Source organism: Trichosurus vulpecula, chromosome 5 (assembly GCF_011100635.1).
Source record: "Trichosurus vulpecula isolate mTriVul1 chromosome 5, mTriVul1.pri, whole genome shotgun sequence".
In the NCBI taxonomy this organism is placed as follows: Eukaryota; Metazoa; Chordata; class Mammalia; order Diprotodontia; family Phalangeridae; genus Trichosurus; species Trichosurus vulpecula.
In genome coordinates, this window is record NC_050577.1 from 235,485,393 (window position 1) to 235,499,098 (window position 13,706).

Sequence of the window (13,706 nt, forward strand, 5' to 3'; positions counted from 1 at the left end):
TGGCTTCAAATTTCTTAAGCTATGTGCAAAAGGTTTCCTCCCATTGGTAATTAATTGTGCTGAACTATACCTGTCGAAACAATCCTTGGGGAAATAAGCCAGTGAGATGAACCATAGCTATGGGGCGGATGGTTACAAAGTCCCTAAACATCTTATTAATTCAGTTTTTCAAAATTGAAATATGAGCTAGGTGTTTTCTCAACTAATCAGTGTGGTTTTTTTAACTGACTAGACAATCCTTGTGTATTTCTTGTGTCTTGTAGACCCAAAGATGGATCTTGAATGAAAATTCCACTTGCCACATTTTTAAAAGAACCACAGAATTTGAGAATTAGAAGGGACCACAACAGCCACTAAGTCCAAGCCATACAAAAAAGGAATCCCCACTAAGACATATCCAACTAGTAGTCACCTATTTCTCTGCTTGACATCTTCCAATGAGGGCATCCCACCACTTCCTAAGGTACTTCTTTCTTCTGGATAGTTTTTTTTCTGGCATCAACACTAAGTTGGTTTCTTTGCCCTTTCTTCCACTGCTCTTGATTTCAGTCCTTTGGGGCCAAAATATCACAAGTCTAATCCCTCTTCTTCATAACAGTGTTTTAAATATTCTTAGACAACTAGCATGTCCCCCCAGAGTCTTCTCTTTTCTAAATCAAACATCAATTGTTTCAACATTTCTTCACATGCCAATATTTTTAACATAATACTTTTAGAAGAAATAGTTTCTTAGAAAAATTTAGTGAGAAACGTAGTATTTTATGAGCCAAACAAATGGAGAGACTTGAGTTATTTTTTTAATCCTGACATGTTTCAAAACAGATGAAATGATGCTACCTAAATCCCCATGCCATCAAGGGAGGGTGAAAAGTTCCATAGACATAAAAGATTCTGAGGAGATAAAGGCCAATTGAAGCCAAGATCAACAGTTTGGCATGTGGAAATTTTTGTTGCAGGAAGGAAATGGAGGAGGAAAGTCTGAACCCTTTGAACTCTATGGTATGGACCTTTGTACATAGGATCAACCAGGGCTTTTCCACTAGTATAATTCTCACTTCCCAAGGGAGCAGCAATGTCAAGTTGGTTGTTTTTCGGCTTTAAGCCATTAAGTGCTAGAAGGCTTGATAGACCGTACACGGAAATCTGGAAGCAATGTACAGTGGTGGTGAGTGACTCTCTCTCCACTGAGGGGTACAGAAATGGGTATGTTTAGACATGGACAATAGAAGACATGTTGTCTTCCTGTCACATGTACATTGAATGAAAGCTGGTTGAGATTTATCAAAAAAGTCCACCATTACTCATTTCGGTGATTCATGGAGAAAAGAATGATACTGTTGGAAAAGACCTAGTAAGTATCTTTTAGGACTCTGAAATCCTAGTCAGAAATTATTAGATTTCTAGGGAAACAGGATTTTTGCTTGTTTTTTCAAGTCAAAGTTAAGATTTCAAAAGTGAAAGAATGAAAATGGAAAATATATAACCAGTGATATACATCCTGCTGAAGAAAATAATTTTGTTTTTTGGATGATGGCTTAGTGTACAAGAACAAAAGGCTCTTATTAAAAAAAAAACAAGGACATTTCAAAAGAGCTGGGGAAAATATGATTGGCTGGAAATCTGATGATTTTTTTAAAGGGCTTTGAATATAAAACAAAGTTGTAAAGAAAACTACTAAAATCTCGCCCCAATCCATCCAACCCCACCTCCACCACTAAAATCCCCTTTTATTTGCTTAGAACATATTTTCTAAATAGTTATATGTATACATGACATTTTTCCCAAAAGAATATAAGCTTCTTGAAAGTCAGGAAATATTTCACTTTTGTCTTTATTTCCAGTGTCCAGCACAGTGCCTGGCACATGGTGGTTGCTAAATAAATGTTCCTTGATTGCTTGTTTGATCCTATGGAAAACATGAAGCTTGAAACAGAAAAATCTATAGAAGCTACTGTCCTGTACTTCAAAGTATTATCAAACCAAAAAACAACAACCAAAATAAAAAAAAAAAAAACAACCAACCAACCCTGGGAGGAGTCAGGAAGAATACTTTTAACCCTTGACCATAGGATCCTAGATGAACAGATTATCTAGTTTTGACCCCTCATTTTACAGATGGGGAAACTAAGTCTAGGGAAGTTAGGTAATTTGCTCAAGGTCACACAGACAATGAACATCAGAGGAGGAATAGGAAGCCAGATGTTGATATATATCAATGTACATCGTATGGGCAATAAAGTGAACTTAAGCATTTAAAGTAAGGAAGCAAACCTATCTAAAAATATTGCTAAGATTTAGTAAGATGGGACACATAAGTAAGATAAAATAATGGAAATATCAATCTCTTTTCAAAGAAATATAGTTGAGAGAGGAAATAACAGACTAGTACTATGTAAAGAAGATATACAGCTGGGTGGTATTAATGAACCTCAAGAGTCACTTACAGTGGAAATATTTAGGTAAGGACAAGAGGAGAGAAAATGAGAGTGGGTATTAGGATGGTATACCAGATCCCCTGGCCAAGTGGAGGAAAAAAAAATGATGATAATTGATCTAAAGCTAACACTGAGACAAGATATAGTAGTAATGGGAACTTTCACTACACGATTACCTGGTGGAAATCTTTTTTTATGCTGAAAGCAGAGCATCTGATAAATATTTTATTTGTACAATTGACAATTTCATCTCTCAGAAGATATGGGAAGTGAATTTTAATGAGGGTAAATGTGAAATCTATAAAGTTTGGATAAGCCAATGTATAAATACTTGCCAGGGAGATGAGACTAACTAGAAAGAAATTCATGTGAAAAAGGGGAGGCTTTGTTTTTGTCCTTTCTTTGCGGAGTCAGGCCTTACCCATAGTGAATTCATAGCAAATACCCACACAGTTGAATTTGTTGATTGAAAAATTATAATGTAATGTAATTTTCTTTTTAAAAGAAAAGCTCGTGATACTTTAGCCTAAGTACAAAGTCCTGAAAGAAAAGGAATTGATAGTTCAATTATTCTCCTTTCCAATCAGACACAGTTATGGGCATCATATATCAGGCAAAACCTTAACAAACTGAAACATGTCAGAGGTGGGTGAAGGAGATTAAAAAGCTTTTCTCAAGAAGACTTGTTGAGAGAAAAGGGAACATTTTGCATGAAAAAGAAAAGACTTAGGGATGGTTATCTTTAAATATTTAAAGGTCTTTCACATGGATGAAGAATTAGATTTATTCTGTGTTACCAGAGGGCAGAAGTAGCATAAGTGGATAGAATTATTGGCTTCACAAGACAGTGAGTTCCCCACTACTGGAACTCTTCAAGAAGAGGCAGGATGATTATTAATTGGGGACACAATGGAGGGTATTCACTACAACAGGAAGGAGGTTGGAATAGAGAATATCTTGTTAAGTTTCTTCTTCTAACACCATTCCAAGATTTTGTGGGTTTGGGGTATGCCATGATCAAGGTCTGTACAGAGGTAGAGAGATGCTGAAATTCCAAGAAATAGCATCCTAAGGACAGTGAAGGCTCTTAGGATCCAAAACGTTCCTTGAAACAAAGACCAATCTTTCCAATACCAATAGTTTCCTAGAGTTGCTGCATCGATGAGGCTTATGGAATATTGAAGTCTACAGAAAATTAAAAATAATTATCATTCAGAGGGCAGTATAGGAGAACATGGTAGATACAAGCTAGGTGAGATGGCATTATAAGCAATGAACTATAAAGATCTAGAATGGGGAGTTGTCAAAGAAAGCTATGATCACAAAGGGGAATGGGCTGCAATATGGTGAGACTGATGGATAAGTGTTAGACAGCTCCTTTGTTCTATTGGTATCCATTAAATGTAACGAATGAATAAAAGAATACGAAGCATTGAAACACTTACTGTGTGCTCAAGACTGAGGAAATAAATACAAGCAAGCAACACAGTCCTTCCCATGAAGGAATTTACATGCTAATGGGGAAAGAATATATATGAGAGCTAGAATTGGAAAATGGAAGAAAGAGAAAATCTTGGGAGGAGGCCAGAGTATAAGTGACTTGGCTTGCACATGGCCAGGAAAAGGCATGATGGAAGATTCCTAAAATGTTAGATGGACCTGCCCTTGTCAACTTATAGAAGGACAGTGGACAACACAGGATGGGCCAGCAGAGATGGGCTGTAACTGGCACCACTGGCAGCCATATCTCCTCTCATGTTATCAGAGATCTATCTGCTTATTTAAGGGTTTTAATCCTTCAAAAAAATTTCCTTCTGCCTCTGTGTCACAAGGACCTAAGGCTGAAAGCTTCAATAAATGCAATGTCAAGAAAGACTTCATCATTTTTAAGCAAACAATATTGAAGGAAAAATGCAAAATATGTCCTTTTCAACTCTGATGCAAAAAGCAACAAATAATTTGACTTTTGAGAGGAGGAGTCTTATGACGATGAGGAGACTGGGTGCCAAAAGCAAGGATCAGAAATTCCCATTCATGGATTCAACAAATATTTAACAAATGCCTCCTATGTACAAAGCACATCCAGGCATGACGTAGCTGTGGTTCAAGGACAATCATGCTGCCTGAGATCTGTCTTGAGTAGCCTTATTCACATTGGGAAGTAGCTGAGACCCCTGAAGATGGATAGTTATTACTACTTCATGAGACAATTAAACACATGTTCCTTAAACATTTTTAGTGGCATTCTGTATTGTGAATTTTAATTGGGATAAGGGGGACAGTGGAATTTTTCATTTATCTTTTTAACAGTCCCTCAGAAATTAATTTAAAATAGACAGCAACACGGCGAGTCTCACTGTAGTAGAGAAGAATCGGAGGGAGAACAGGAACATCAAGATTAAAAATAAAACTTGAATATGCATTTAGAGAGCAATCTGGGAAAAATTGTGAGAAAAATTCCAATCTTCATTAATATTCACATTATACAAGGTAATACTGAGCAAATGTAAGATGTTTTTAAAGTCTATAGTAAGTAATCAAATTCTCAAGGTACACTCGCTGGGCACACAATCATTTGTCACTCCTATACTAGTGAAAAAAAAAAGCACTAAATTGGAAACAAACAATGACGATTTGGTCAAAACAACCTTTATAGAGGCAAATTGCTTTTGAACACTGCTATAGGCTTTAAGTATAGTATTTTAACACCAAAGTTCCAAGTTTCCATGGATACCAATAGAACTTGAGAGAGAGAGAGAGGGAGAGAAGAAAAATCAAAGCAACCTAATTTCCTAATTCTCCCTTTTTCAATAGATCATAGGACACAGGGTCTTAGACTTAGGGATGGAGAGGACCTTAGAGGCAACAGAGTCCAACTCCCTTCATTTTACAAATGAGGAAACAGACTGGGCTGGAGATTAAGTGACTTGCTCCAGTCACACAGCTGGTGATGTTTAAGAAGAACACTGATCCCACATCCTTCTGATTCCCCATCCAGCAGGCTTACTTCGAACAAAGGAATGGACTTTGTACTAGAGGCAAAAAAGACATTAGGATACTTGAGATCCTCTCTCCAACGACCCCAAACAGAGCATTGAAAAGTTGGGTGTAAATGCCTCAGCAGCCCGGGGCAACACTCAGCATCTCTATAGCCCTTTAAGACTCTAACAAAACACTTTATATGCATTATCTCCGTTGACACTCACAACAATCCAGTGAGTTAGGTGCCACTATTACTCCTGGTATACAGATGAAGCAACTGAGGCTAAAAGAGGTCAAGTGAATTTCCCAGGGTCACACAGCTAATAAGGTTCTGAGGTGCGATCTGAGCCTAGGTCTTCCTAACTTCAGGCCCAGGGCTCTATCTACTAAGAGATCCTTTCTCAAAGGTCCATCCAGGTTCCATGTGCCTCTCTCTGATGGATGACTTATAGACAGGGAAGCGACCAATTTGCATCAGTGATTGAGCTGGGAACTGAATGTTTCCTGTGGTTCTTGATGAATAGCAACAGAAGCCCTCCGTAGGAAGAGTTCTGTCCATTTTCTCCTAAGTTAAGTAAAGGTATATGCTTTGATATATCATGAATCCATAATTTTATGGACAGTTTCTAAATCAATACAGGTATTGTCTCCACAACTTGGTAAGTAACCACTGAGTTGCTGTGGCCTTCAAAATTAATCACCCATTGACTAACCTGGTGCAGAGAGCCTCTTTGAAATTGGGCTGGTTTTTGAATGACAGACACAGGGTCCATTCCCATGCCTACTTCCTAAATCTTCCATATTGATGTGGAACTTGTGAAAGGAGGCTGATCTTGGGAATCACGGGACCACAATCTGAACTTCCTCTACCACTTACTAGCTGTGTGACCTTGTACAATTCACTTAACGCCTTTGATCATCTGTTTCCTCACCTGAAAAAGAAGGGAGTTGTACTAGATGACCTCTGATTGCTTGCACTTCTAGATCTACGATCCTGGGGTCAGCTAGGGCTCATGTTCCATTGGCATGACTTGAATCTAGGACTGATAAGAACCAATGTTTATATAGCACTTACTAGGTACCAGGCACTGTGCTAAGCACTTCATAATTTTTATCTCACTTTACCCCCACAATAACCTTGAGAGGTACGTGCCATTGTTATCCTGATTTTACAGATGAGGAAACTGCGGCATGCAGCACCAGAATAGTCCATCAACAAGCAAGACGTTGTGAGAAATTATATGTTTACCCTTGAAAGATATCAGGAAAAGAAAAAAAAACACATAGGTTTTGCAAACTCTAAAGCATTACATAAATGTTAGGTTTTAGAACGACATGCACTAGGACTATAGTTACGTTAATGAAAAGGTCACTAAAGGAGTATGGAAAATTGCATGTACTTTCAGATTTTTATTTCTGATGTATTGTTTGATTTTGCTGATTTTTTTTCCTCTTCTTTCTATTTCTTTAAAAAAATCTTTGTTATATGAGATGACTCTCTGGGAGGTTGAAAGGGGAAAGGTATAGAGGGAAATTTAGGCAATGTAAAAACAAAAAAAATCAATAAATGTGATTTTTTTTAAAAAAGTAAGTTGAACTCTGGGTCATTGCAAAGCTACCAGAGGTCCTGGAAGATAGCTAATGGCATATAATTTATCCCTTACATCCTCTATGGTGGAGCAATGGGCTACTATTATCACTGGCCCTGCCACCAGCACAGCCAGCTAGCATTTATGTAGCACTTTAAGAGGTTTGCAAATTACTCCACATATGCTACCTCAGTTGACAAGACAGAATGTTATATACAATCCCAGAGGCAGTCACTAAATGAGATACTTTTGCCTAATTGCTTTTCTTTGTCACGAGAGGGAAGGGCTGAAATCATTATTTTGACATAACACAAAAAAGGCATCGATAAAATTTATTTTTAAAAATCATCACCCTGTGGCTGAGCTGGTGATGAGTCTGTCTGATATTAGCTGGGCTAGTGCCCAGATGATAGGCTCCAAGTCGGTCACTGAACACATACTCAAAGCCTGGTTTTGGTGGGGGATCCGAAAGGGGGTTGTGCTTTGTTGGTTACCCTTAAAGGAGGACTTTAATGGAATCTTTACATTAAATGCAATATGTTGGGGTGGGAACCTGTGGCCTTCTAGGTCCTTGGGTGGTCCTTTAAAGAACAAATCCTTTTATTAAGGGGATTTGTTGTGTGAAGTTTGGATTCAGTCGAAAGGCCACACTTGAGAATCTAGAGGGCTACATGTGGCCTCAAGGCCGCAGGTTCCCCACCCCTGAAGAGATTGCTCCAGTACTCAATAGTAAATAAAGGAATTAGTTAGGAGCAGCCAGGTGGCACAGAGGCTAGAGAACTGGCCCTGGAGTCAGTATGACATGATTTCAAATCCTGGCTTAGACACTTACTAGCTATGCAACCCTGGGCAACTCACTTAACCCCAATTGCCTCAAAAACAAAATGAAATAAAATAAAAGAATTAGTTTATTTAGGGAGGTAGGTGAAATGCACATCCTGGAAGCCATGAGCATTATTATACGCACTCGTTTGTTGAATGTCAGTAATTGGGCTAGATTCCAATCGCAAACTTGGGAAAAATTTGGCAACTTTGGGTTCAGGTTCTCTCCCATTTTCCCCTTCATCTTCCATAACTTCAGCTCTTCCTACACTCCTACATTGCCAATATTTTCAAGTAAACTATGCCTCATACTTGGCTGCCATTATTATTTTCATACCCCCCTCCCAATAAAGTAGAATCATGGGCATTCTGATTGATGGCAGATGCTAAGCATATTAAATAGTTATATTTTAAGTTAATTGTGACTACTAGAAAAGTACATAGAAGTAGGAAGTCATCTTAAAGAGATCAGAAATAAAGAGTTCAGGCAGGAAGAGGTTCCTTTCTGACAAGTAGACCAAAATACTTGGGGCATGAATTTCAATTTCCAAGTTTTACAAAAGGGAGAGCCAAGTTTAAATGGTGACACTTTAATAATAGTACACATGGGTCATATCTACCAAAATATTTAATGAAATGCCTTCCTGTCAGTGGAGCATGAGAGAATTGGCTGCCACACTGAGACAGCTAAGTATACAGAAGCAGGGCTGATAAACTCTAGTGTGCTGTAAATGAAGATAAATCCCCACTTTACAGGAGGTGGCTATCATTTAATTAGGGGAGGAGATTAGCTGAACCTCTAGTTCTGTTTTCGCTGATCTCCCTGAAGCTTTAATTGTGCCATTAAACATTTTCTCCCATTTAAACGGTAGTTTGTCCCATGCCCATGAATAACTTTTGCACTTTCCTCAGAGATTCCCTAGACCAAAACTCTCTTCTTTGGTCACCACTCCCCTATATATGGTGTCTCCTCCATTAGAGAATGAGATCCTTTTATTATCTAATTAAAAAAAACATAAACTGTATACAATAAAGTTTCACATTTTCACATATAATCCTACTTTTTCTGTTCTGTTCATACATGTAAATTTTCTGACCTGTTTTGGGATATCTGTCAAAATTCATAATAAAGATATAAAATGCAGAATGTTAGCTCCTTGAGCGTTAGGGACTTCCTTATTTTTTGTATTTGTATCCTCATTACTTAGCCCAGTACTTGGTATACAGTATATGATTAACATTTTTTTTTCATTCATTCATTCATTCATTCATTCAGCCATCCATCGAGACTGGGTCAGGACCAGAAGAAACTAATCTGGATCATCAATTTTAAGCTGGAAAGGACCTTGGAAGCCATCGAGTCCATTCCTGTCAGTCCCACCACGATTTTTAACAGATGAGGAAACTAACACAGGGAGGTGAATCTATATAACCATGACTACAAAACTCATAAATGTGTGAGGAAAACTTTGAACTCAGGTCCTTCTCTGTCCTATCCACTGTATCATGAATTATAATAAATCATGAACTTAAACATGAAAGGAATTCTAGTATAATGGATAGAGAACCAGCTTTGAAGTAAGGAAGAAACTGGATTTAAATGTTATGTCCGACATATACTAATTGGGTGACCATGAGCAAGAGTGAATCTCCTAGGCCCCAAGCAACTCTGAAATTAAGTTACATGTGAGTTGCGCATCGGTGTGAAGAGAGGGAGTTGACATATTTGGAACATCATCCAAGAGTGAAATCACAGAACTGGACAAAAAATGTGTAACACTTTGAGGTGTACAAAATATTTTCTTCAAAACAGCTGTATGTAAACAGCATTATCTCCATCTTGCAGATGGGTTATCAAATGCACAGAAAATTGAAATGAACTCTATCTTAGCAGAGCCAGGATCCCCCCTGCCCCTCACAGACTTAGTAAAGTGTCACAGACAATGAGTACTCATATTTTTGCTGAACAGAATTCCATTCATATTTTTTGATATATTTTACCTTCTACTTCAGAGAGAGAATGCAGTGTAGTCTATAGACAGCTGGTCTTAGAACCAGGAAGACCTGTATTCCAATTCTGCCTCTAATAAATACTGTCTCTGTGCTCCTGGGCACATCATCAGTGACTTAGAGAGGTTTAGACCTCTCATTGCTCTATGCAACTTGAGAAGACTATAACTTGAAGAAAAGGTGCCAATATTTTATCTGTAGAGAATTCTGAAACCACACATCTGGTCATATCCCTAATCCCTATTCTCATACATCTTTAGGAAAAGAATTCAATATACAGTATTCTTTAATACCTCTTCAATGGCACCCGCTGAAATTCTGTGACCTGCTACATTGATTACATCATCAACTCGAGACATAACATACAAATAACCATCTTCATCCATGTAACCAGCATCCATGGTATCATAATAACCCTGTAAACACAAGACCCCACAAGATTAAAACAAATACATTTTCGCTGTCATGTAGTCAATACATTAACGTTTAAACTCAGGACATTGTAAAGTATAAAAGAAACAGATGCATCCAATCTTAGGTGTTATGAGGCTACTGAGTTTTTTTTTAAATTATTTTCAAAGCTTGCCAGATTCTGTTTGGTCCTTCAACATCTAATAATAAATTAAAAGTTAACACATGAGCTACAAAGTTTATGAACCCAATTTCTCTTCTTAATGGAAAAGTATTGTTTCAATATCCGTGAGTAGCACACAACACTTGATTGGCAGATTTTTTTCTTCATTTAAAATTAGACTTTTTTCCATGTTAATATTTGGAAGGTATGACACAGTTTAATCTACTCTTGTTCTATCCTGATGCCTCATCATGGCACAGAATCCCAAAAATCTATGCCAGCAGACAGTAAATCAACCAAGCTAGAATTGCTTCAAATGGAGTCTCAGCAACAGAATGTCTTTTCTTGGATAACTATCTTCCCTAAGCATGAAGAGGTAGAAACCTGGCCATGAAGCAATGATTTTTTTTTATTTTTGTTTTTTATCTTTGCTAATCCAACTGCACAGTTTTCCCCTCTGCAGAGTCACTAAAAAAAGAAATAAGATTAAATGCAACAAATGAGCTTGGTTAGATTCACAAAAGACCTTCCTTGCTGTGAGAAAAAAGGAAAGATGATTCCACTCTAAAACAGGCCAGCCAGGGAGATGGTCGAACCGCCAACCCCATAAAAGGTTAAAATTAAGATAAATGTCAACTCGGGCTAAGTAACGATTTGAGGAATGGCGTCCCATGGCCTTTTAAATTTCCTTTCTGCTCTAAGATTTCACGGACAAGTTACTCCTGGCTTTTTCTTATGTGACCAAGTTTGATGAGGAGCAGAGTCATCTGAAACAGCATCTTAAAGGTTCTTACTGGAAACTTTTCAAAATACAAGTGCTTGAAAGCTTCCTGGTTTTTCCAGAGCCCCGAAAATGATCCAGGAGGCAGAGGCAACCTTAGGAGAAAATACAGAGATTTTAGTATTCAGCGGGTGAGACTGAATGAAAGTCTGTATACGTAGACAGATTAAAGGGTATGTTGTCAGTGAGATAGGTGGGTAACAGATCTTTGATGGAAAACAGTTCTATTTCTCTCAAATGCCCAAATCTGCCAGCCAGGCTATGACTACAAATGCCCAAACTACTGAGGATCAGAGGATCACAGAATCATAGATGTAGAACTGGAAGAAATCTTAGAAGTTATCCTGTCCAACACCTTTTCATTGATGAAGAAACTGAGGTCTAGATGGGTTTATGAGACCACAGGGTTATAGATTTAAAGCTGGAAATTCTCCATCATCTAGACCAATCCCAACATTTTACAGATGATTTTTACATTTTATAGATGGGGGAAATGAATGACTTCTCCAAGGTCACACAGGTGGCTGGGGCAGGGTTGGAATTTAAACCAAAAGGCAAGGACAATTGTTTTTTTGGTGACTAAGCCTATCTGGCCCATTTTTATGCTGAGCAGTCACTGGAGTATCAGCAATAATAACAGAATAAAATTAGGATAAAGGGCATGATGTTGTGGTTAGTAAGAGGAAGCAAAGTCACTTTCTTGCAATAAGTCATAAGATCATAAATAGAGTTGGAAAGGACCTTAGAGGGTCGTTTGTTGTTCAATTGTTTCAGTCATGCCTGACTCTTCATGACCCTGTTTGAGGTTTTCTTGGCAAACATGCTGGAGTGGTTTGAATTTCCTTCTCTAGCTCATTTTACAGATGAGGAAACTGAGTCAAGCAGGCTAAGTGACTTTCCCAGGGTAATGCAGCTATTAAATGTCTGAGGCCAGATTTGAATTCAAGCAGATAAGTCTTTCTGACTCTAGGCCGGGCACTGTATCCACTACGCCATCTAGCTGCCCCTTACAAATCATAAAAATAATTTGTGATTACTTGGGTACTCTCTCATACTTCTTCAACTTTGGGGTAGAGGGGTCACCAAAGCTATTCTAGGTTTTGGAAGAGGAAATCTCTTTCACAAAGCTAAGTACCTTTTTTCCCCCACTAGCAATCTCTAGCTTATTCCAGGGCAAACAAACATACCATGTGAACTAGACCTTCTATCAGATGTTCCTATCTTATTTTCGCCTATTTAATTCTGAGATCATTACTTACCTTCTGTTCCTGCTGATGAAGAAGATACAGGTCCTGCTACAGTTTATGCACTGTCTCTCTTTCCCTCTATATCATTTCAAGTAGCAAAATCCCAGCATGGAAATCCACTCTACCAATGCATCTTGGTATATCCCATGGTTACACAGCTAGAATTCAGCTGATGCCGAAATTGAAACCAGATTTTCCTGACTCCAAGGTTAGCCCTCTATCTGCTAAGCTACAATACTTTTCATGACACATAATGGCAAAAAAATAGAAAAAGAATATTATATAACAAGGATACACCAATGTAGTTGATGACCGAGCAACGAAGGATCACTTCCAATCCAGAGAGTCTACCTCCCTAAATTCTACCTTTTTCCTGCCCATGTGGGGCAGTGCCTAGAGCGCTGACTTGGAATCAGGAAGAAACACTTGAATTTAAATCCTTCCTTCGACACTTACTAGTTTGTGAGCCTGGATGAGTGCCTTATCTCTGTGCCTTAGTTTCCTCATTTGTAAAATAAGAGGGTTGGCCTCAATGACCTCCAAGGTACCTTTTAGCTCTCAATCTATTATCCTATGATTCTATGTTTTACCCATTATGTCTTCCTCCAAGGAATTCCTGTAGGCAAATATTTTCTAAGGAGCAGCTGGGTGATACAGTTGGATAACATGCTGGGCCTAGAATCAGGAAGCCTCTTCTTGAGTTCAAATCTGGCCTCAGACATTTACTAGCTATGTGTGACCTTGGGCAAGTCATTTAACCTTGTTTGCCTCAGTTTCTTCATCTGTAAAATAAGCTAGAGAAGGAAATGGCAAACCACTCCAGTATCTTTGCCAAAAAAAGCCCAAATGGGGTCATGCAGAGTTGGACACGACTGAAATGACTGAACAAGAAAACATTATCTATGTCACTCATATGCTACTTTCTATGATTTTATTGTTAGAATTGAGTTAGAGACTTATCAACAATTCAATTCCCACCTTTCACATATAAGATTGGGTGAAGTGCTAGTTGTGATGTGTGCTTGCTCCAACTGCCCAGCATTACTTATATATTGCGTTCTATCTGTATATGTTTTCTTTTCCTTTTTAGATTATGAGTACCCTCAGGTCAGAGGCCACATCTTAACTCTTCCTGACTCAGGACAATATAACGCTCATCTCTGGAATGTAAACCTTCCTTCCTCAACTCAATCTTTTAGAAACCTCATCTTCCTTCAAGCAAAGCTCAGGTGCTACCTACAGGATGCCTCTTCTGCTCCCCTCCCC

General features: G+C 38.3%; 1 protein-coding gene across 1 annotated transcript in view; it reads right to left on the minus strand.

Annotated features, from left to right (window-relative positions):
* ACSS3 (acyl-CoA synthetase short chain family member 3) overlaps positions 1 to 13,706 on the minus strand; it is a 233,562-nt gene that overhangs the window by 6,054 nt on the left and 213,802 nt on the right. Inside the window, 2 exon segments of the mRNA XM_036759566.1 lie at positions 10,132 to 10,254; positions 11,207 to 11,288. Coding sequence (XP_036615461.1) covers positions 10,132 to 10,254; positions 11,207 to 11,288 — 205 coding nt within the window.